The sequence below is a fragment of the Anser brachyrhynchus genome, assembly GCF_964034855.1.
Source record: "Anser brachyrhynchus genome assembly, chromosome: 14".
NCBI lineage: Eukaryota > Metazoa > Chordata > Aves > Anseriformes > Anatidae > Anser > Anser brachyrhynchus.
The window spans coordinates 2,491,453-2,515,772 of record NC_137709.1 but is presented as its reverse complement, the minus strand read 5'-3'; the positions used below and the strand labels follow the sequence as shown (position 1 = coordinate 2,515,772).

At 41.1% G+C, this 24,320-nt stretch overlaps 1 protein-coding gene across 7 annotated transcripts in view; it reads left to right on the top strand.

Moving 5' to 3' along the window:
- Window positions 1-24,320, top strand: part of FSTL4 (follistatin like 4) — a 363,109-nt gene that overhangs the window by 318,525 nt on the left and 20,264 nt on the right. For all 7 annotated transcript variants that reach the window (XM_080555475.1, XM_080555473.1, XM_080555474.1 and 4 more), the window contains 3 exons: window positions 3,396-3,562; window positions 16,081-16,201; window positions 23,694-23,855. In XM_080555475.1, coding sequence (XP_080411601.1) covers window positions 3,396-3,562; window positions 16,081-16,201; window positions 23,694-23,855 — 450 coding nt within the window. The remainder of the gene's footprint in view (window positions 1-3,395; window positions 3,563-16,080; window positions 16,202-23,693; window positions 23,856-24,320) is intronic.

The following is a 24,320-nucleotide window of genomic DNA, read 5'->3' as shown; positions in this document are numbered from 1 at the left end:
GAAGGTCTCTGCTCAGGAGAGTAAATTTGGGGGTGAGAATCTGTGATTGAGACTTTCTTTGGAGTAAGTCCTCTCATCCATTGCTTCAAACAGTGCTATTTTTCGGTGCTTTGTATACCACCTAACAGCTAGTTATAGCATTAAAAAATGATTTCCTTGTCCCCTCAGCAAAGTCTAAGCAGTAAAGTCATTTGTTCCATATTCTGTTTTAGCAGGACAGGACATCTGTGAACAAATGTAACAACGATTAAAGGTGGTAACAATGTATTAAAAATATATTTTCTTTAGATTTAAGTGAAAAGATCTAATTAATGATATGAAGCACTTAAAAAAAAAAAAGAAATCTTTTTCTGTATAGTATAGCAAGAGCAAAGGCAGGCAGGCAACCGACATTTACTATGTAAATTATCTCTACGCCACGCTAAATCAATGATTTTTTCTCCATAGATGCTCATTCCAGGTTGCTCCCTATAATGACCTCAATTATACATGTCTTCATTGTGAAATTATGATTGCCTTTGGCGGGCTGCAAATGACAGCAGAGAAAAGATTTCCATGATAAAACAGCACAACAAGTAATACCTGCTCGCATTAGTATGCAGAGCTTGCAAAGGTGCAGTGCAACTCCTGCCTTAGCACCTTAAGAAGCAAAATTGGAGAGGAGGAGGAGCAGAAGAAAATGTTCAACAATATCTTGACATTTTTAACAAGAAAAGGAATTAGTAAGACTTCACAATCTTACATATGTCACTGCGGGACTTGGTATTGCAAGAGATTTAATGTAAGAACATCAGAATAGCAGCACCTGGGGCAGACGAAAGTCCGCGCTGCTTCTTGACCTCTCTGGGGCTGAATTTAACAGCAGAGAGACAAGGTGTGAGAAGCAGGATGGTGTGATCCTTCCCCTGCATCATCTTCTGTCCCCAGCCAGGACACGCAGCCCCCTGGGCAGGGGAGGCTGGATTGAGAACGGCACTGCCTTGTCTCTGGAGGTGCACAGGTTTCATTCAGGAGCTGGGCTGCTGCCATCACCAAAGAGTTTGCAGTGTCCTGGCTGCCTTTTGTTGACCTCAGTTTAGTTCTGTATTTTGCAAAATACCAGGTGAAAGATTATTTCAGGACCTCCGATGCACAGAAACACAGTTACATCCGTTTCTTCTTAAAAGTGATTACTGCAAAGGCTTTACCCCTGTCTTGAACTGTTAAAAATCAAGTCAAAAGTGATAGCATCCCATTCTCCTATTGGTGGCAGATTGGTTGGCGACACCCCTTTTGTCTTTGTCGTTGGACTAGGCTGAGAATTTACTTCAGCTGAAATCCCAAAGAAGAATAGCGGGTGTGACGTGACTTGATAAATATGATAAGCTAGGACTGATACTGGTTGAATCTACTGAATATATACAAAAGTATTGTGCGTGCATCATCCTGCAGAATATCCAAATGAACTCGAAATTGCTCAGTTTTAGGATCAAATTCCATTCCAACCCGTGTTCTGCAAGTGAGCACGCTTTGTGAATATTACCCATTTGTTCTGTTCAGTTTTATGTGTGTAGTAAAAATCCTTTTATCTCGTAAAGATTTTTAAAAACTAAAATGCACAGCTCAATACGTAATCTAGAGGATTCTACACAAAATCATTATGGTGACTTGAGTGATTTGTACACACAGTCCAATTAGCATCGGTGTGTTTGAGGTCTATAGCTTAAGTACAAGATTCTGATTTTTTAATAAGATTTGTGTTTTTAAACAGAGGAGCACAGCCCTCCTATCCTCCCAGGGCATCTCTGTTTCCATCCCAAGGCATCTGGTTGTGTAAATGAATCTTTTCTAGTGTAGCAGTAAAGCTTTGACTAAAATAACACAAAATAATCCTGTTAATAGAAAGACTTTTGGAAGTTAAAGTGCTAGTCATAAGATGCCTTCAAACATAATCCATAGAAATATTCAGGAGAGGAGTGTGTTTTTATTAAAGTAATCTATACTAAATACATGCTTTAGCCTAAAAAGTCACCTCTTGTCCTGATGCAGTTCATCGAAGAATGGCAACTACACAAGGTGTCTTCTTAAGTAAAAGTAAATACATTTTTCATTACTGTGCTTTTTAAATGAAAAATCAAAGCCTCTTAGTTACCATTTGGAGCATGGAGGAAGCCTCAAAATCTACTGTAACGAAACACTCAAAAAAGTTGCTGAAGAGGGAGCTGATGGGAGCCCAGCATGTGCCAGGCAGTGTGAGAAACAGCACAGGGAATTGAAGAAAACAGCAGTAAGATGAAAAAACAATTCTCGTAAATGAATGACCCTCTATTTCATTTCTCCTCAAGAAGAGATGGTCCTCATTAGCCCTACTCCGTGCTACATATTACTGTAATTATCAGTTTTTTATCCTGTCAAGTGTACTCCAAATATTTTGTTCATAAAAAAGGAGCTTTCTTTTATGCAGGAAATAGCTGTGTTATTAGTACCTATATGCTTTTACGTGCTGCAGGCAGGTGGATGAAGGTGGCCGGGCATTATAACCCCCCTGGCTGCAGTCTGGGGCCTCCTCCTCCTCCAGTGGGTCCCCAGGGTGATGCTTAATGAGGTGTCTCTCTTGGGCAGGTGATGTTCTCCTCTTCCCAGTCCTCCTCTATTACTCCTTTTAGATTTTAAGGTTTCAGGGGCAGAAATTGTTTGATGGCCTGTATCAGGCCCTCTTCTTGTTCCATGCAAGGAACCACCGCAACCCAAAAAATAGCCCTAAGTTGGTTGAACATGCTTATTTTCGATCAACCGTTTGCCAATACTATAGCGCCCGTTTATTTTCAACACCTTGTGCTGTTTCTAAAGTAGCGCTGGGAATATTAAGTAGGAGAACAGCTAACGGCTGGCAGACACGACGTGCGATGTTGTATTGATCTTTGCAGCCCGAAGTCAGCCTCAGACCTACAGAAGTGAGTACGGGTTGTGGCACATTGCATTAACTTCTCGCTTGGGTGGAAGCCGGAGGAGAAAGGATGCAGAGCTGTTCGGGCACTGCTGTGCGAGCCAGTTTTGCATGAGGTGTCCACCGACACTTGATAGATAGGTGCCTTGAAGCGAGTCCTACCGGGCTGCCCAAGGCTCCTGAAAGGGAGCAAATATTTTAGTGAACAAATTTAACAGAATTGCTACTCAAGAGTTGTTAAAGTGATTTTTCAAGTAGAGCATATGAAAGGATGGAAAGTGATCTTTTCAAAAGTGGATGTTGGTTTTTATTTTTATTCGGTGCGTTTACGTAGTGGAGACTGCACAGAGTGCAGGAGTGTTTCCCACCAAAGCTGTTAACTCTTAAGGCAAAATCACATCCTGAGCTGTGACTTGAAATGATAAAAATGGTACTATTTTGCATTATTCCTGTTTCGTTGCCTTTGCAGAGGTGGTTCGGCTTAGCCTGCCGGAGGACCAGAAAGTCAGCGTTACCACCATCACGGTTGGCCTGAGCACCATTCTGACGTGCGGCATCCGTGGGGTGCTGCGGCCCCCCATCATCTGGAAACGCAACGGCATCATCCTCAACTTCCTTGACTTAGAGGATATCAACGTAAGTCCTCCATTACCGGTTTTAGGGCTTGAGTACGACTTCATTTAACAGATGATAGTTTTAAGGGAACAAGTTTTATCTCATTATTATTATTATGGAGAACTGGAAGCTGGCATGATATTTTGTTTTTATGTGAATGTCGAAGGAATAAAAGCAAAACAGCTGAGAGCTTGGGTGCTTGGAATATGTTATTGCGGAATTAAAACTCAGTACTGCAATAACCCAGCATTTGCTTAGCAAGGATACTTCATCCTTTGTTGCTTGTTCAGTTTGGTGCAATCAAAAGTCCACAAGCAGTAGCCCCGAAAACTGGGGGAAAGAGCTCTCCAAACCATTAACTTCTCAGGTGCCTCGTTCCTGGTACAAAGAACCAGGTTCATCAAGAGCATGAAACAACACATTTACTGCTGGCAATGAAATCTGTCCTCTATCTAAATCAAATAAATCTCTGTCCTCCTCTTCCACTTGCCTTTCAGTCTCTTCTCATCTCTCACTTACTGGCTAGTATTTCTGATGAGCAGTTTAAAATATGGGATAATTCAGCAGGGTGTGGTGGTACCTTCGCAGGAAGGGAGATGAATCTCTTTTTTAATTCGCAGCACTGGTCTGATGTATGAGTCATAGTTTGTAGTAAAGAGAATACCTGAGTAATCATATAAACTTACTCATTTATTTAATAACATTTAATTATAGGGAGAGTGGAAAGTAGTGTAAAAAATATGGTCTGTATTTCATTTCTCTTTGCATTAAAGTACACAGTAAATCAGTTTTTATTTTAATTACACTACAGAAAGAGTTGATTTATATTTTTGTTCAGCTCTCGTTAATTTGATAACCACTCAGTTCGGAGTTGTTACAGTCAATACTGTAGCTCCCTGAATTGTTGTGTATTCAGGATTGCTGAAATGTGAAAAGTCTTTGTTTTACTCTTCTGCATTAATACATGAAAATTACAGCATACAGGACAGAAATATGCACTGCAACTTAGTGCATTATTTAACTCTGCCTTAGTAGGAAAATAGTGCACACTGTGTGTAGGTGACTACTGTACACACAAATTCAGTAACTGTAGCCATCTAAACATTTTTTTTTTCATCAGAGCAAGGATTACCTTTTGCAAATGCAGTTTATGTTGCCATTTGGAGCATGACATTGAAATCCAACACGAAACCAGTAAAGGAGCTGCTACAGAATTGGTACAGGTCTATAGAGAAGCAGTAACAAGGATGCACAGGATTGCCCAGCCAGCCCACAGCTTGTGTACCTGACCAGATTTCTTATAGCTATCCGTCAGTGCCAGGGTTAGAATAATGACTTTTAGGTCACTGTAAATACATGGAAACCAGCCAAGATACGACGCGCAAAGTCAGGCATTGCCTGCTGTAGTGGGAGAGTGGCAGAGGGAAACATGCAGATGGGTGACCTGACAGCTTGCTGTCCTGTTCAAGCATTCTTCAAAACAGATCTATTCTTCGACACAGATTAAGCTGAGTAAAGACTACACATGCTGCCAGCGTGCTTAGTTTAATCTATAATAAGTAAATTCAACAGCTTTGTGTGATCAGAGTCTAGAAAAAGCCTTTTCTTTCAGCAGTGTTGTTCACTAGGTTGGTCTGAGACACCGTATTTACAGGCTCAGGTTTGTCCCTGGGTCCAAGTTAGGGCTGGAGTTGCAGCGAGTCAGCTGTTCTGAAATCTTCTGAAAGAGCAGTCACAGAATTCTTTAACCAAAAAAAAGTAAGGAAAATTTCACACATTTGTATCATCTTTATGAAATTCTGTTTATGACCACGTTGATCTTAAAGGAGCATTGGAAGTTGATATGTGAATGGGACACAAAATGGCAATCTGGGAATCGGAGCACAAACACATCCCTGAAGGGCAGCACGTGGCTCTGAGGCTTCGTTTGTAACTCCAATTGTTTTAGTTAGGATTGTGAGCGGTAGATTTTCGGGCTCAGGTCCTAGTTCCTCCCTAATTTAGCGCTGGCCCAAGTGGTTTTCTGGTTTACGTACAAGTAATTCTCTTTTGCATTTGTTATTAAATGTTAAGAGAAAGAGTTATGTCCTTGTACATAACTGGATCCTGAATGATTACTCACACCTTGGACAGTCCCACAGAACTCAGCAGTAAATATATATATATATATATATATCCCATCGCTTTTTGGTCTGTTTGAACTAGTTTCACTGATACTATATCAGAAGAGCACTTTGAGACTCACACAGAGGAAAAACAGGATTTATGCCTCAATTTTAATGTTTCATGTGTCAGTTTATGATCTCTTTCACCTTGTCATATAACACCTGGTGCTATTGCACATCAACATTTTTTTATCTAATAAACACCTCAGCACCTTTTCCATCTTTAATTAAACTGTAAAGCTTTTTATGTTCCTTATATATCACCGCCATCTGTATGCTGGTCGAGTTATTTGAGGTGATGCAATTTGGGGATTGTGGTCCTTTATTTCCCTGTAGGACTCAGGCTCAGGTGTGTCCCCTCTCTGGCTACCAGGGAGGGGCACCTGCACACCTGCAGCACTTGTTAGGAGCCTTCAAAGTGGGAACACGCCTCTGTTTGGGGTTCATCATTGTATGCAGCAATGATGGAGCCACAACATTTGCTCTGAGGTTTGTGATGTGAAAGTAAGTGCAGCCATGCACGCTTCAATGGCACGGGTCGGGATGGGTGGCAGCCTCTTGTGGGTGCAGAAACTCGCGTTAAACAATAATCTACTTAAAGGCACCGACAGCAGGAAAGTAAAGGCAGTGTGCTCCTTAATACACTTGAAGTCGGTTAATTAAATTACCTCAGTTTTCTTTTAGTATGCCTCAAGCAGAAACGCAATTGCATTTCTGCTTTTTACAATAAGCTTAGCAATTTGGCTAATTGGAAGTGCAACAGGAGATTAATTGTACCTTTTTAACTTCAAGAAAATCCTCCCTGCTCCTGGCACAGTGGTAATCACATACAAACCTACAGGATATTCACACACTTGGAAAAATCCTTGTATTATATTTCAATTAAACTCCTTCTCTTCTAAATGCTAATTCAGGAAATCAGATGAAAATATAAACCCAACTCTGAAAAAAAAAACCCAGAATTCTTCTAAGAAGGTGTGAGTGCAGCAGAGGAAAGGAACCACTGAGAAGTCCTTTGTGGCTTTATTCTCTCCAGATTCTTGATAAAAGTGCTGTGAGAAGGTTGTCAGTATTCCATATTAATACTAGAAGTGACAAAGTCAACAAAAACCTAGATAATCCTAAATTTACACAGAACTGAGAGGCTGAAGATTACTGTAAAGCCTGGTTGTTTATGTGCTTTAGTTAAATCAATTTTATGAGATATCTTGATTGGCAACAAAATATTATTAACTTTCCATTGCTCTTTTAACCAGAAGCTTTCATAAGCAACATATTAATAATTTGTCTTGTCTGTGAAGAAATGTGTTAATGAGTTGTCACATACCTATTACAAAAGAGCCATCTTAATGCTACATGTAATTAAATGATTTTTCTTGCAAACATTTAAGATTGCTTTTAGCATAAAGATATTTTTTATCCATATATTACCCATCCAGGTTATTTATCCATTGTAAGTGCCTTTGGAGCTATACTTTTAAAAGGTCATATCAACATTTCTCATGAAGAAAATAACTGCAAGGTAGCTGACACTGGTGAGATTGTACTACAATTGTAACTATAAACTGATGTTTGACTACAAGTAGCAAAGTGGTTAAAATATGTCATCTTTCAAAATAATATACTTCTGCCTCCTAGGAACAAGCAGTATGTTTAACCAAATCTGTGATTATGAAAGCATTCCTCAATTTGAAAATATAAAACACTCTTCACGGAGTCAAATGTGTTTATACAGTATTTATAGAGCATTGTTTCACATGATTTGACATCATCTTTAGACAAAAATACATAAATTTATAAACAAAATTTGTAAACAAAAGCTTATCCTACAGAAGCATGATGAAAACATAAACAACAGAGAACAGAATATTATCATACAAAAACAAATGTTACAGAATTTAGGTAGATAAGAATTTGGTGAATTACCAAGTATAATACAGGTAGCTATAACATACATTCATGAGTATTTTTCATTATTCCTTTCGTAGTAATCTGTACAGTGTAACTCAAATCTGCATTAGATCATTAATTCAAAAGTACGCTTTTCATTACACGTCATTAAAGTATAGGTTTCTTCATTTCTGCGGATGCCAGTTAGGATAATATGCTCTTGCTCTCCAAAAAAAAAAAAATTTACAAACTCATCTAGGAGCAAATGCAAGACTTCAGAGCCAGCTCCCACGCTGCGGAAAGCACACCAGTGGATAAGGTAGGGAAGTGAGAGTGCTTTGCAGCTAGTTCGTCGCTTGTCTTTCTCTTTGTTTGATGAAAAATCAGTAATTGTGCTTAAAAAGCATACTCCCAGGGGCTAACGAAATGCAGCATATCATTTGCTTTATTATTTACTGTACTACTGCCAGTTGTGTGCCTCGGTTAGCTCATCTTGCAGGAAGTGCAGTGAGAAGAGCCCAGTAAGAAGTCCCTGTGCCAAATTCTCGAGTACGTCTTGAATGCTCCTCCCTTGTATCAACTTCATGCATATTCAGTTTTCTATTATGCAGTCTATTATTTTTATTAATCTTCTATGAAAAAACATGGGTATGGGGGCATGACTCAGCCTGGGGAGGACCATGCTGGCTGATAAAATATCTCTAACAAATAAAACGGTTGGACTTTTTAGGAAAGTAGCAGAGAACAAAGCAGACAACACTATTATGCCAGAGGATATCCCTGATATGCCTCGTGGTGAATAGTATGTGCAGTCCCAGTCGTCCCATCTCAACAAGGTTGTAATAGAAGCAAAGAAGGGGAACAAAGATGAGGCAGATGCAGAGGCAGCTCTGAACAGAGAGAGATTAAATAAAGCAGGACTCCAGCTGAAAAATAGGTAGATAATGTGGGATATAACGGGGATCTAGAAGACCATGAGTGGAGAATATTAGAGAGACCTTTGCTCTCACCTTCAGCCATTCAGCCTCTGTTAATGCAGCATGAAAACAGTGCGGATTTTGCTGCTGGAGTTCCTGTCATCACCCAGGACCCCAGAGACACCTGAGATACATAGGCTTAGCTCAGAGACATATGGTGCTGCTTGGAGAAAAAGCAGTGATTCTCTTTTCAAAACAGGTTCTCCTCCTCCCCATACAAATCTGCGTGCCTTGCTCCAGCTGAATCCTAGCCTGCCTCCATCGCCCTGCTGCAAACCTCTGCAGCAGTAGGCTGTCAGGTCCATGGTGCGCTAAGCATATGGAGCTCGCACAAGTCAACCCATGGGGGCATAGACCTCTCTAAATCGTTTGTTGCTCATAATCCACGTTTACCTGCATGCCCAGGAAGATTTATCTCCTCGTGTATCTCATGGCTCATGCAAGATCTGTGCCTAGCTGCTTTGATGCACCTTCCATAAGTAGAATCATAGAATATCCCAAGTTGGAAGGGACCCATAAGGATCATCGAGTCCAACTCCATATTCATGTTAACGTCCATTTTCCACGTGTAATATTTGGAGACCAAGGCAAATGGCCAACCTTGAAAGTATGAGTCACCTGAATTAGATTTCTCATTAGAACAGGCTGCATGAAGGAGATAAATTCCTGTTGGTGCTTTTAATGTAGTTCCATTGTTAAATAATAAAAAGATCACGAAAAGATCACGTGTGAATAACCCCATTTAATTTCCTGCTAATAGAAATGAGGCTATTAAAATGATCAAAACCCGTGTCACCCTAGATGCTGCACTAATACAGTGATGTGAGTAAATTACAGGAAGTTGCATATTTAAAGCCAAGTTTTTCTCTTTCAAATCAAAGTTTAAGAAATTGCACAGTGTTTATAGTATCTTAGGTCTTTGCAGGCTCTAAAATAGAGGTTAAGTGGAAAATTAATGCTGACAGTATTTTCGGAATATGTAATCTCTCACTTTTGTATAGTAAAGACCACGGACTTGTATGCACCTGGTGCCTTCAGTGGAATAGCTTATTTTTGGGTCACAGTCCAAAGTTTGTAGGTGATTTCTGCAAATGCATCAATACTTCTATGGAGACAATACGGCTGTTCACCTGGTCCTAAATACCCGGTAGAGTATAAGGCTTCGTCTTCCTAAACTTCATATTTTTGTGGAGGAAGACATTACTCTTAACAGCCTGGGGTGGTTTTGTTTTGCTTGCATTTTTTAAAGGCGTGTAGGTCACAAACCTTGTGAAATTTTTGAGAAATGTGAGATGTTAGATCTCATTCTCCTCTAGATGCGTTGCACACACTCAGTCTGGGTGTTAGAAAAGGAGAACTATAAATACAGTGTGAATCTTCTAAAAATGAGAAGGAAGAAAGGATTGAACCTATTAAAACCATCTGCTGTGAAGTATTGAGGTAACTAGGCTGGCATGCTTACAAACATGCTTTAGAAGAAATTTGAGAATGAGAAGAATTAGGGCTCGTCGGCATCTGTTGTACTCCCCAGTACTTGCCCTGGCCGGTGGAATCACTGACCAAAATCCATGAATCCCTGCCTTGGTACTGTAGGGAGAAAGTTGGAGTTTATGAATATAATTTTCTCCCAAGATTGTTACTTACCTGTTCAGTCATAATCTTTGCTTTTCTCTGAAATGTCCAGTGGATCCAATTAATCGAAACATTTCACTGAATCCCTGGGATGCTCGTTCCTCCCTTCCACCAACAGCTCCAGCAGGAAGACCTACTGTGGATTTTCCTCATCATACTGACTCATGAGTTTCTCAGGATATAAAATACATCCATTTTTATCTGTACTATAATTGTACAACTATTTTAAAAGACCATTTCCATATATTCACGCCAAAAATTTATTTGGCTCTCCAGCAAAGTCTTATGTTCTAAAGTATTTGAGCAGAAAAACAAGAACAGATAAATTAGTATCCCATCAGGCTGTGTTTGCAATACTTTTCTGGAATTTGCTTAAGGCTGAATTTTTCTCCATGTAGATTACTAAAGTATAAGATAGCATGTGTAAAACCAAGAACAAATAATGTTAATGAAGCATAAGTTCTCAGCTTGTCTCTGGAAATGAATTATTAAGAGCACCAAAGAAAGTGATTTAAGAGCCCATGACTAATTTAGTTTTTATTATTTTTATATGAATCACTCATGAATCTATTGTAAAAAAGATCAGAGACATTTGATTAGTGTGGAGAAATCACTTTCAAAGTGATAGCCATTGTTGTAGATTTTGCATAATAATCATCTCATTAAATGCTTGGGTACATTTTGTTTTGAAGTCCTGTAAACATTGTCAGAGCGAGACTCTGAGGATCAGGCAGGCTTTTTTAAAGTGAACTGGTTAACAAATTTTCATCATTGTGTTGTCTGTTATGAAATTGTGACGGCGTTGATTTCACTCTAGTGGAAAACCAGTGCCACCAGCGAGCCCCAGTGCCAGGAACTGGTTATGGCTGAAGTATGCACCAAAAGTGCACGGGGAAGGCTCTCGGCTTCCTTGGGCTGAGTGGAAAGTGCTGGAAGAGAGGCGTTTAAAGGTGAAGGAAAAGTACAAATTATTTAAGAAGAAATATAAGCAAATGGTGGGGTTCTCCTAAGAGGATAGATCAGTCAGCGAGCTGTTTCTTCTGCCTTTACTTCCAATATAAATACTTAGAAGTCGATGTGGTGAGGGGATATCAACCGCCTTTTGGACTCTCCCAGGAGAGTCGATGGGGAAAAGTGTTTTATATACGTTTCCCCTCTGTGTAAGAACAACCTCAAGACCTGTTAGAAAGACTCATGAAAAAGAGTCAGAAAAGGGCAAAAATGCAGGTGCCAGTGGCAGCACCCTCCAGCACCACCCGCGCTCCCCAGGCGGCCGCGGGGCTCGGCAGGCCCGGCTCCGTGTTCGCTCCCTCTTTGCTGGCCGCGTCCCCGGGTGTCAGGGCAGGAGATTTGTGGCGTTACAGTTGCATATTGGATTTCACTTGAGACAGAATGGGAACTAGATTTACAAGCAATATGCAATGTTTTACACATTTCTAAGCACGGTGTCTCTGAGCTGCAGCAGATTGCATGACCAGGGAATGCATTAGAAGGGAGGAATGGGATAAATAAATATGAAAAATCTTGTGTTTGGAGAGACCGATGCCTTGGGTAATCAGTAGTGATGGAAAGGAAATACAGTACAAAAAAGTACATATCCATTTTCTAGGATCTGCTTTGTTATTTTTTGAAATTGAGTGTGTGCAGTAGCGACTTTTTTTTTGTTAGATTACTCAACGGTTATCAATTTAAAATGCAGGGTGGTGTTTTTTTTTTAATCTCGAAAAGTTCATACATATCCTGAGATCACTTAATCAGTCCTTTATTTGAAGGGTAGCATATTTGAAGGGCAGAGAACTTTTTATTCCAAAAAGGGAGAGAAAACATGAGACAAACTGCTGGAGAAGTCAATTTATCATCTGTCACTAGTTGACCTTATCAATTATGAGAAATTATAAGCACAGCTTGCGTATTTTTTTATTTTTTATTTTTTTTACCAGAACATGAAGTGTTATTTTATAATGAAATTCATAAAAGAGAGGCGATGAACACCTTATCCTTATCTGGCTGCTTTGATGCAAGGCTCGGCTGGTTGTAGCTGGTAGAAGGGTATCTGCCTCTTGTTCATACATTTTCATCATTTCTTTTTCTTCCCCTTCACAAGAAAATTCACCTTCAGCAGTAAAGGAGGGAAAACATGCCCCAGAAGTGACTTTTTTGCCTTTCTCCTGGTTCCCAATCCTTTGCCGTGGTATTATGCATAAAGATCTCTCCACAGTTCATCGTTTTGCTTGTTGGGGGTAGGTGTAGGGCAGTCCCAGCTCCCAGGGGTGCATAGCACTGCGACTCCTGGGCAGCCCTGAGATACTCTGCTTGAAAGGTGTGGTAGCTTTAGGGAGAGAAAAACTGTGTGATACATCATTTTTATAGATGTTCATGGTTCCTTTTGACTGTTTTCAGGCTTGTAGTGACTTGGAAACCTGCCGTTGCAAGCAAAAGCCATCTGAAAACGTTGAAGCACACGGAAATGTTTCCATTGTCCTTGTTTAATATGAATTCTTCCCATTCCCTATGGCCTGCCCATCCTCTCCCCTGCCAGTTCTCCCCAGGAAAGTTTACGTGAGTGTGTTTGGATGGATGGATGGATGGATGGATGGATGGATGAAGCAAGTTCATAACATGACTCTAAAAATCTTTCGTGCTAAGCAGTTTCTGAGAACTTTTATTCATAGAGCTCTCACTCGCACAGTGCGTGTTCTTGAGGGGAGAAAAGTCCTCACAGACCCGCTCTTCCTTCTCAGCTTGGTAAAATTGCCTGCAGCTCTACGGTGCTATTCCTGGTTGAGGACTTCTTCCCTGCATGCTGAGACAGCCGCTGGATGCCCTGCCAGTGCTAGCTGGCACCACAAGCTTGCACGGCAGCGGGAGATGCACCCAAATATCCCCCGGGAGCACCAGGGTGCCCACTGCCCGTGTGGCGTGGCCCCTGGCCACTGTGGGACCCCCGGAGGTGAGAGCCAAAGGATCGAGGGAGGCTCCTGGGGAACTGACGGCTCCCCTGTCCTGATGCTTTAGGGCTTGGGGTGTTACAACACTCCCCGGTGTGCCTTTATAAGATATATATGGGAGGTGTTTGTGCATAAGAATGCATGCATATATATAAAATGTAGCCGTGAAACCCTAATGCACTAATTATATCCACAGGGAAACACAAAGAGAAACTGTAAACTGCAATAAATAAGCACGCAGGAAGAGTCATTAATTTGTTACAGAATTCAGAATTCTTTTTGTAGCAACAAAGGGATAAGTATTGAACCTGAATTTAATAACCACTTTTTCCTTCCCACCTCTAATGCTGGTGATCCTTAATAATGTTGTACTCCATGTGAATTTGCTGTGTGTGTGCAAGTGCTAATACGGAGCAGATATTTTCCTTCTGTGCCTGACATAAATGATAGCGTTGCCTAAATCACATTTGATAACCTTTTTTTAAGTGCTGGAAGTCAGAAAATAGTTTTTAAAAGTCATAAACCATGCTTTTGCCAATAAAAGCTTCTCTTTACAAGAAAAATGCATTTGGAGAGGAAGAGAATAATACTGTAATCTTGCATCAGTTTGTTTTTGCAAGGGTCTTTACTTATATTAATACATTTGTATGCATTGGAAAAAACAGATTGTCCATAAAAAGACAATTACAGAGCACAAGCCAAGCATTCATAATATTTTTCTGAGATAACTTAAAGGAAGCAACACACTTAAAACAGAAAAGATTTTATTGTCCTGTTTTTCCGCATCTCCGTATAAATCATTCCATAAAAGTAGCCATCCTGCTTTTATTGATCTAAACTCAATTCGAGTTGCTTTGGGATTAACTTTAAAAACTGTTATTAAGTCCCCTCCACTGCAAGCGCCTTCTCTATGTCATGTAAATATCACTTGAACAGGGGTGATCTCTCTGCTATTTGCAGTCATTCACGCGTCTTTGCTTTCCAGCAGGAAAGATCTAGCTGACCAGAAAATAAGGCAAATGCTCGAATGGGGATTTTTGAGTAGATATTTGTAATAATGGATTGTTTAGTTTAACCAACTCATCGCGTAGTCTAGATGCCCGGTCCGCCTGACACTGAGATGCTTTTGATGACAGATAATGAATTTCAGGAACATCTATGGATTTACTCTCGTTTGTAACTGTACACACATTTGTGCCTTGTCGTGCTGTCAGAGCGACAGGGTAGCAGATAGCGGATACAGAGCGGTTATTTCTGTCCCTCTCGGGTCAAAGTTTGTGCTTTGGGAAGAGTGAGCCTGTTGTCCTGCCTGTAAACTCTATTTTTCAGGACTTACTCTCTATCTGCCTTGTAACGTGTCTAAAAATAGGAAAGTCCCCAAACTTCTCGTTGCCCTGCCAGTGCAGGCCTGTCAAGGAGACGAGAGGCATGAAGAGGTTCCTCTGGTGCCAGACGCAAGTTATTGGAGAAGATTCAAGAGCCAGCAGAAGCAGTGCCAGATGAATCCCATCCTGCAAAAGATGGGCCGCTTTGTACTTTTGTACTTTTCCTTCGGGGCTGCCAGCTGGCTTTGCAAGTCTGCGGCAGGATCGCAGCTTCCCTCAGAAATGTCCTAAGTGTCCTGGTTGGAAAGGAGAGCTTCAAACTGCGAAGCAGGTGCACCCTGAAGAGACAGAAAGCGTGAGGTATAAGGAGCCCCGAATGGTTTTGTTTTAGAAAAAAACCTTTCCAATGATCAAACAGGTCTTGTTTGTAATCTGCAAACCTGGGCGCAGGTTCCCTTTCTCCATCACACAGAAATGGGGACCCAAGGTGTTGTGTCCCAGCCAGCAGAGTAGGTTTGCGTTCCTGTTTCCTGCTGTCCTTCCTGATCGGTTCGGTCATGTCGCAGGGGAAGATGTTGGCTGGGAGTTTTCAGCTTTCACGAGCAGCACAACTTTGCCTTTCTACATCTCCAACACTCACCCTGTTGCACTGGCTTCCTGCCACCCTGATTGTAGATTGATTTTTACCATATTTTTTGCAGTGAAATTCTGCAAAGAGTTTTATTTAACATGCTTCACACATGGAGCTAATTAAGGAAAAAACATACTTTAAGCTCATTAACTGTTTTTTAAATGTATCCTTCTGGGTTTGCATAGAAGTATAAACATTTTGGAGCTGCAGAAGTCTGAATGTTAATGGGGTAACAAGAAAAGCTGCTTTGTATACCCACCAGTGCTGTGCTTCTGTTAACTAGAATTTGAAATATATTTCTAAACAGAGCAGTTGTGCAAAATATTCAGTGCCAAAACCTCGCTAACAACTTATATTCTCCCCGCCTATAATCAGAAAGTGCGATGCAGGAGCAGATGTGGGTAAATAAATGAGGGGGGGGGAAAGAAAGATCCTTGTCAACCAGTTACAGATCAAAGCAGGCTGATTTGCAGTAAATTTCCTTAAAAGAAAGCTTTTTGTCGTCTTTCCTGTCTCCTGCCGAGGGTATTGTCTTAGCTGACAAACAGTTTCAGTTCTTTCTCGTCAAGTCTCAAGGTTACAGTTTTCTAAGAACCAGCATAGATAAAGGAAACTTTAACCCACCCAGAAGTTAATGTTTTAGGCATCTGAGGTTAATGGGTAGATATTAAATTTCCCTGTAAATTAAACAGCTGGAGATTGCCATCTTTTTATGTGCAAAGAGCACCTTGTTAACAACCAGCACAAAAGTTCGTATTCTCAGATGAGTTACTTTGCCTTACTCTGAAATTGCTGCTCGTTTTCTCCTGTGTGTTGATTTATGAACTTCAAAACTCGCTGTTCAAAATTCAAGCTGTGTTCCCAAGCTGTGATACTATCAAAACCACCGAACAGGTGACCTCCCTTCATGTGGTGTTTAAAATATTTTTACTAAATAATAAGGCTCCTTTCCTGTCTTTTGTTACATGCAGGATTTTGGAGAAGACGATTCCCTCTACATCACCAAGGTAACGACTATTCACATGGGCAATTACACCTGTCATGCCTACGGCTATGAAGAGCTGTATCAGACCCACATCCTTCAGGTGAATGGTTAGTAAATGGCATATATGACAATCCACTGAAAATGTTCCTGTAAGCAAAGTTGCCCGTTAATCTCATTCGCACGAAGACATGAAAAGCTACGCACCAAATGGGCGTTGTGTGAGAGCAAACGCAGCTAGTGGCTTCTCACTCGTGCCATCACACAGGCGATCAAAAAGAAAGGTAGCACGGGGGGCCATACGTATAATTAGCTGGGCTTTAGCAGATATTGACAGCTTGTTTTACAGTTTCCAGAGAGCGACGAGCAATGTTTCCGAGCCTCTCTTAAACTAATGACTACTTTTGTCAACAGAATAGTTGCTTCAATAATTTCATCTTCCAGAAAATAATTTCTGTTGCATGAAACAGCCCACGATATTTAAATACAGCGCTGTGTTTCCAAAACTAGCTATCCAACTTGTAGCTATATACCAGATTATTACCTGGCTCTAGACAGCTTGGTTCGACTGAGGGCTATTTACATCAGCTTGCAGATATGGCCCACTGGCTTGCAAAATGAGGGCAAACTGTTTTACGAGTGAGAGAATCACCCGGGCCATATTCCAGCATCCTCATTCACCTGCGTCCCTGGACCACATTTGAGCCTGGTGGAATTTATATTCTGGCCTTCACTATCTTTCTTTTGACCTCAAACTCAGTCAGTCAGATTTAGTTGAAAATGACCTTAGCTTAAACTGGCGTTCCGTGCCGTATGGAGCGCTGGGGGCTCTGAGCCAGGAGCATCAGAGGGGCTGAGGAGATAGACGTGTGCACCTCAGAAGACACCTCGCTGCCCACGTCATATAAAGAGCAGATAATCCCAGCCCTCTGGAGATGATTGATTTTCCCACTTTGTATCCGGCACCGTCAATTCCTCCTGTGCGAACCGGACACCAAATGGCAGCGAGCTCATGCCTCTTCGCTGGGGTGAGAACGAGAGCTTGAGGGACAAGCCCGTGGAGGATCCAACTCCGCGGCACATCCAAATCTATCTTTACTTCAGGCACTTGAAAAAAAAATGTAAATCCTTTTCCAAATCGATACTGCTCCCTGTCCGATTCCCTCTGCACCAGCTGTGCTCCCCATCCCCCTGTGCTGCAGGTCCCTTTGAATCCGGTGTGCTGACACGACCAGCAGTACCTCAGGAACAGGGGACAGGGTAACCTTTATGAATAGACACTGCAGTATTCTGGCCTGAACATACTGAGTTTTACAAGAAAATTCAACAACTTTATTACTGGAGATGCATTATAAGGAAAATTATTATTTAGTTCTCCCTGTAGGTGTGCACAGACCTCTGCCAAGGAGAGCTTATCGGCTGGTAAGAGCACACAGCTCCACCCAGGCTAACAGAGAGAGGCTGACACGTAGACAAACAGTAAAAAGGGGTAATTATGCACTTTAAGGAGCACCGCAGTGGACGTGGGGCTCAGGTTTGACGGCAGCTCAGGTCCCTGGGATGTGCCTAAGTGCCCCCCACCCCCAGCGAGCGCGCAGGGGAGAGCACAGAGCATCCAGTTGATTTGAATGAAAACCAACTTAATGTTTCTACATAACAATTTGTCATCTTTTGAGATAGTAAACTGCAAAGTCTCAGCAATATGGATAACTAGATTGTGCGTGCTGCAGCTGGGAAAATAGGTTTCCTTCCTCAAAGTGCCATTTGTTTGATGAACAGCAGTTGAAAGAAAAGCAAGCTAACAACTTAATCCCGTGTATATTATGTGATATATTCTGAGAGCTGAATGGAGTTTAGTTGGCAGGCGACGATGTAGACTGTATCATCACTGAGAATTTAAGGCCCAAAGGCTTTGAAACTAAAACTGGAATGAGACGAAAGCTAGCTGGAGTGTGGGGAGGGCTGGATTCAAGCTGCAAAGCTGGAGCGTACGTGTGCCTGCCTCTTAGCTTAACTTCTTGAGAAGATCACATTTTAAATAGAAGTTTCATACCACAGCTGTATGTGATATTTCTAATTAATACAAAAGAAAAAAATATATAACCATGTTGTCTTTTTAAAGTTGCTATATAGTCTTTAAATACGGCAAAATGCCATGCGTTCTGATATCAGCCTGGACTTGCTAGAAAACACTGTAGGGTCTGGAAATCTTTGTCTCACAGCATCTAATGTTCCTGTATGAGCCATTAGGCTTTGCAAAACCAGGGTTTTGCAATTGCTAATGTGGCTGGCTGCCCACATCATTAAATTCTCTCCTGTTCTGCCTGTGTTGTTGCTTCCCCCAGCAACTGATGTTGGGGCAACAAGAGCGATGACAGGACGATGCTGTTTACCCTCAGACATACCCTGGGTTTCTGAAGGCAGAGCATGTCTCAGAAATCCTTCTTGCTTTTTAGAACCATAAAGGAGAAATTGAGGAATTTCTCCTGACAGGAGTAGAGGGAAGAAGCTGAGCTGAGCAGAGATGCAGAGAGCCTAAGTACAGTTCATTGGCTCTGTTCAGTGCTGGGGATTGTCTGTGTCTGTCTGTATCAGACTAAAAACTCCATCTTCAAGCTGGGCTTTTTGCTGTTGCTGTTCTGTATTAGACTCAAACTGTAAGGGAATGTGACAGAAATAAGTGAGCCAGAACTGGGGTGTATCTGCTTGCCTGCCTCCTCCAGGGAGGGGATAATACGCTTTTAGCATCAAAAAGACAGTTTTGCTTTGTTTCATTTTATTATTCTACAAAAATGTAGATTTTTTTCTTTTCTTTTTAATATTGAAGACAGTTTTGGTTTGGTTTTTTTTTTTTTTATTATTCTACACACACACACAAAAAATATTTTCTTTGTAATAGCGAAGACCCCAAGTCTCTCTATTGGGAACAAGTAGGGAAAGAACCAAATGGAAGCAGTAGGGTTTATCCCTGATCCTTCCCAAGCTCTCTGTCTGTATGGGCATGTCCCTACTTTTGGGAAGGGTTTCAGTTAATTCAGTGCTTTTGGAAGCTGCAGTCAATCTTCCAGTGTTCTCTGTTCCTTTTCATGCCATCTGCGGCCTGATTCATTGCTCCCACTGAGTTCCCTCAGTCTACCTTACAAAACATTTTATTGTCCTTTTCTCCTTAAAATGATCTGATCCTGGTCATGTTCACCCTCTTTGCATTTTTTTTTCCTTTGTTTAGTTGAAGGGGAAAAAAGGTTTGTTCTGCTCAGCTGCTGAACGCTATGTAGCACTTACCTTTGTGTGAAAATCACCACACAGAATCAGCTAAAACATGCATTTTTCCTATGCCTGCTTTTGAGTTACCTGATTGGGTTTTACTTCATCAGATCAGCTAATTGTGTTTTCACTTGCAGCGCTGGAGTGAGCTTCGGCCTTAGAACACATGGCTCTGTGAACCTCTGGGGGTTTTCAGGAAGAAGTCCTACGTGTGCAGTGTTCACCAGGGTTTGCTAGAACTTGCTCAGCTGTTTCCCAGTGTCACAGATAACATGGGTGGGTCCAGATGCTCTTACTGACAAGCAGAAATGAGAGTGCTGTTAGGCAGAAAATGCAAAGACCACCCCATGAATGCCCCAAACCACTGGGACATGTCTTCTGGACAGGAAGCATAAACCAAACGTGACATGCTGCCTGCATGTGACATGGTGTGTTATCTTTAGGTTGGGTTGATCAACCTTATGATTCCCAGCAGTATTAAAATTTAAGTCAGTGTATTTATACACATGGCCCTTAATGCCTTTGGAAGAAAAGGACGTATTGAAAGGCAGCACAAAGTTTAGGAATGACAAATTCGTGTTTTGTGCTATGTCTTTGATCAAGAGGGGCAAAGAACAATAGGAAAATTATGTTCTCTCCTATGTATGATATTGCTTGGGATATGCGTACAGCATGCACTAACTGTAGGGAAGAAAAGCCATTTATCATTTTCAAGAGGAAAAAAGAATTTCTGAGAATAAAAAGTCTCATAAAATTGTAATCAACTATGAAAATTGATAGTTTGCAAATCAAGAGCCTGCTCAATGTAGGGCATCCTTTTCCTTGGTCCTTGCACTCTGGAAAACATCGGCATAAATCAGAATATCGTATTTCTTGTAAAGAGTTTTACAAAGCTATTTGATCGTCATCCTAATGGTAAAGGTCCGATAGGAGAAGGTTTCCAGTAACAGAGAGGTGTTTCAAACAGAAGTTTTGTTAATGCGGCATTTCAAGAGAAAACATACAAAGCTGCAAACTCCTTTCAAATCATAAATGGGGAGATTAAACCATCTGAAGTAAATGATTAATGTATTAATTCAAGTAACTGCTGGAGTATATAGGTCCTGTAGCAGCAATCTATGTCTTCAGGGCTTGATACTGCCATCTGTACGCATCGTGTGCTTTATCACCTGAGCTGCTTTACTGTAATGAATTGGTCTACTCACAAGTAAGGTACTATTCAGTATGCAGTAGTAGGCAATCTACCTAATCTCCTACTTGTTTGAATGCCTCTCTTTTTTCAACTTTGCTTAAGATAATAGCCTTTTTATATTGCCTTTGGCTGCAGGCACAGTAATGGTTAGCAATGATATATATTCACCAAGGGAAATAGCAAAAGGTAATCCATATATTCCAAAGTGTGGAGCTAAAATCTTTGCAAGTTTAAAGTAAAATGTGCTTACTTGGAATGTATTAATTTGTAGCAAGGACAATAAAAATGCATTCTGCAGTTTGCTGTTATCACAAGGCAGTTGCATGCCATAATTTACCTGTGCAATGAATTATGTAAGACAAGGGAGAAGAAATAAAAAGTTTTCAAGTGGAAGGACTAGGAAAATGAAAACAGGGCAAGAACAGAGGTGCAACACATATTTTTATAGGTGAAAATAAACAGTTTCCTCATTAATTACTGCTGAAAATATGTGCACCTTGCTGTAATTTCAAGTTCAGCCAATTTTCAAGCAGAATATTGATGCAGTGAGCTACCTTTTGCATAATCAATCTGCTGTATTTTCAGCTGTGCAGGAAAAACATGTGTATTTCTTGGATGCAGATATTGGGCAAAAAAAAATGAGAGATGCGTGTAACCTGCTTTGTGAAGGACGGCCGTGGTTCTAGGAGGGGTGGTCCTTCATTGTGGCAGGCACTGGGAGTGCTGCCACGCGTGTCCGTGCAAACAGGAAAGCCTTCAGCAAACTGTTCTAAGAAAACCCAATCAACCAGCGCTGATTTTGAGAGCATTAAGTGGTAGGTGCCTGGGAAGGGCTGTATTTGTTCAGAGTCACTGGGTGAGGAGGCACTGCTGGGCTTGGAGCAGAATTGCTCTGTGCCTTTGACAGTTTGCGATGCACTGGAGAAGGGCCTGATCCTGATCCAGGGACCCCCCTCTGGTCCGCAGCCAGGCAGGCGGAGCAGCTCAGTGCTGCTTGTGAACTGGGAGAAGCAGGTATTTGCCTTCTGGAGATTCACAAAAGTACTCAGGAGCACTGAATACTCACTGCCAGTTGACTTCACAGGGTTTGGACATCTAACCTGCTTGGGTCTTGTGAGCTTGTTTTCTGTGCACTTACTTACTTACTTACTCTTGTCTATGGATCTGAATAAATCACGTAGGCTTTCAACAGACCTCAGTTCCTAAATTGTTTCATTTAAAACTGTTACTAGTAGCAAACAAATCTTATGCGCAATAAGCACCGAGTGCAGGACCTTCATAAAATTCTATCAAAGTGAACAAAAATGACTGCCTTTACCTTACTGTGCCTGGAGATACTGACTCAGAGAAGTTGAAATTAATTTTCCAAGGTACGGAAGGAATCAGAAGCTCCTGACTCACAGTCTTATTCACCCAAATTGCGTGGACACTGTCTCTTAAATGCAGGGAATGGCTCTGACAGCTGCTGGCTGCTTCCAACAGCAGATCGCTTCCTTTGCTCTTCTTCCACTTGATCTGGCACCTCCTGAAGTCAGGAGGAGCATCAACCCTGACAGTAATGGCAGGAAGAGAAGATAAAAAACCAGTAAGTGCTTTTATTTAGAAATTGCAAACTCAATAAAACAAACCTTGTCTTTTTGGTATCCTTCTGATTAAAAAGCTCTTATGTGGTGTTTTACTCACTGCCATGCTTCTTACAACACATTTACTTTTCTTCACAAGTAAAGGAAGTGGAAGAAGAAGAAATAAGTTCACATGTCCAGTGTAGAAGTGGAATTTAAAGACATGCCTTTACATCCACTTTTTTTTTGCTTTCCAGTTGCCCCTAGGCATTTCCTCTCAGATTACACTTGAACAATCTCTCTCTTTTAAAGCTATAAAAACAAGTAGACTTAAGGGCTTTCTGTCATGGCTGATTTTGTTCCAAGTATTAACCAGAGCTGATGACTCAGTGTATTTTTAAGCAGCTGGTAGGTTAGACAGAAGTAAAATACATCTCTCTCTGGTAAGGCTCATAAAAAAATAGAAATAGAAAGATGTAAAGTGTATGCTAGTGACTGTAATTATTCAAACTATCCCCATATGGATATATAGATATATAGCAAGCTGCAAATACAGATTTCATTTTATTCTAAAGCAACTGTTGAGTGCATTTAATTTTGCCAGTCCTGGAGCCTAATGGTGGACAATATAAAAACACAGTAGGGAGTTAGATACCTTAAACCAGTGATTTCCAGTGGAAGTTTGTTACTGACTCATTCAGGCATTCTAAAGCTCACCCATATATAAGAAGACGACGTGTCCCTTCGTTTTCAAGATGGGATTGCTGGTCTGGATGTGAAGCATATCTTCACATTTCCTTTTATTAAGTCCCTTGAGGTGAAAGGAAGGAGGGATGCTGGTGTTTTTCCTCCACATGAGCAATGTTGCAAATCCCCTTTAAAGTATGTGAGAATATTGTTAAGAAATAGTTAGAGGGTAGTATTAAGTCTGGTTGATTTGAGCAACGAAGGCAGCATGATTGAAAATCAATGAACTTGTCTGAAATGGTAATATAATTAGTTGTTCTGTCAATTTAGTGTATTAAAGAGTTCAGAGGCATCTTCCTGAAACAAGGTAAGTCACATTTTGAAAGCCTCTTAGGAAAAAAACAAAATGAAAACACGTTTTATTTGTTTAGAATAACAGGTAATAAATGTATAGGCCATTACCTTATGTATATTTGATTAAAATGTTGAATAACATGGTACATCTAATAGGAAAATGATGTGCAAGGACTCAATTCCTCCCTTACTAGATTCAGTTGAATTTATACTTTAATTTTTAAGTATGTGAGTGTCTTCCTTAAGTTTTAATCCATCTTCCCTGAAGTTCAATCAGTCGCTTAATGAAAGAAAGCAGGAATGGTCTAAGTACCAAATCCCATCTCCAGCTTGCTCCCTGGCATTGGCATATTAGTTTATTCTTTTCTATTACTATTTTCTGTTTTCTGCCCCGAAGTTGGGCTGCAGAAAAATCTTCACTGTAGCTTGTGCTGAAAACCAGGCCACAGCTCATTCCCTCGGCTCTGGGATCAGACCTTCTCTGCAGCGCGGGCTGGCAGCGGGCAGGTGAGCTCAACGTCGCCAATTCCTTGTTCCCCGCAGTGCCGCCGGTGATTCGCGTCTACCCTGAAACGCAGGCACAGGAGCCCGGCGTGTCAGCAAGCCTCAAATGTCACGCCGAAGGCATCCCTAATCCCCGAATTACCTGGCTAAAGAACGGTGTTGATATCATGCCAAAATTATCCAAACAGCTAACGCTCCTAGGTAAGAACAGAATTTTGATTAATTAAAGTATTGTAGACGGGGATTAAGGAGGATTATTTTGTACTTTAAACTAGAAGTTCTTGTACTTTCACTAAGCCATGGTTGTTGAAAATCGTGTTAGAAAACCCCTGTTCTTCCTTTTTATCTTTTCCTCCAGTGAATTTCTCGGGTAATACAGTATCGATTGATATAAGTGGTAACAGTGTTCTGGTAAAAGACGGTGTTCGTGATTCTCCGCTGCCTTGCCTCTTGTGTGCATCTGTGCAAATCAGAAGAGAGATGCATTAAATCTGTTCCTGGGTGTAAGGACTTCACAGGGTGCAAGTCTGCAAGTCCGCTGGGAATCAGCCTGTGGTTCCCGTGTCTTCTCACACCCACCTCTGCAGTGGGAACTGGGCTCTTCACTCTTGTTGGTCCTTAAGTTTCAAATAAGGATGTAACATGCAATGAAAGACAACAATATTT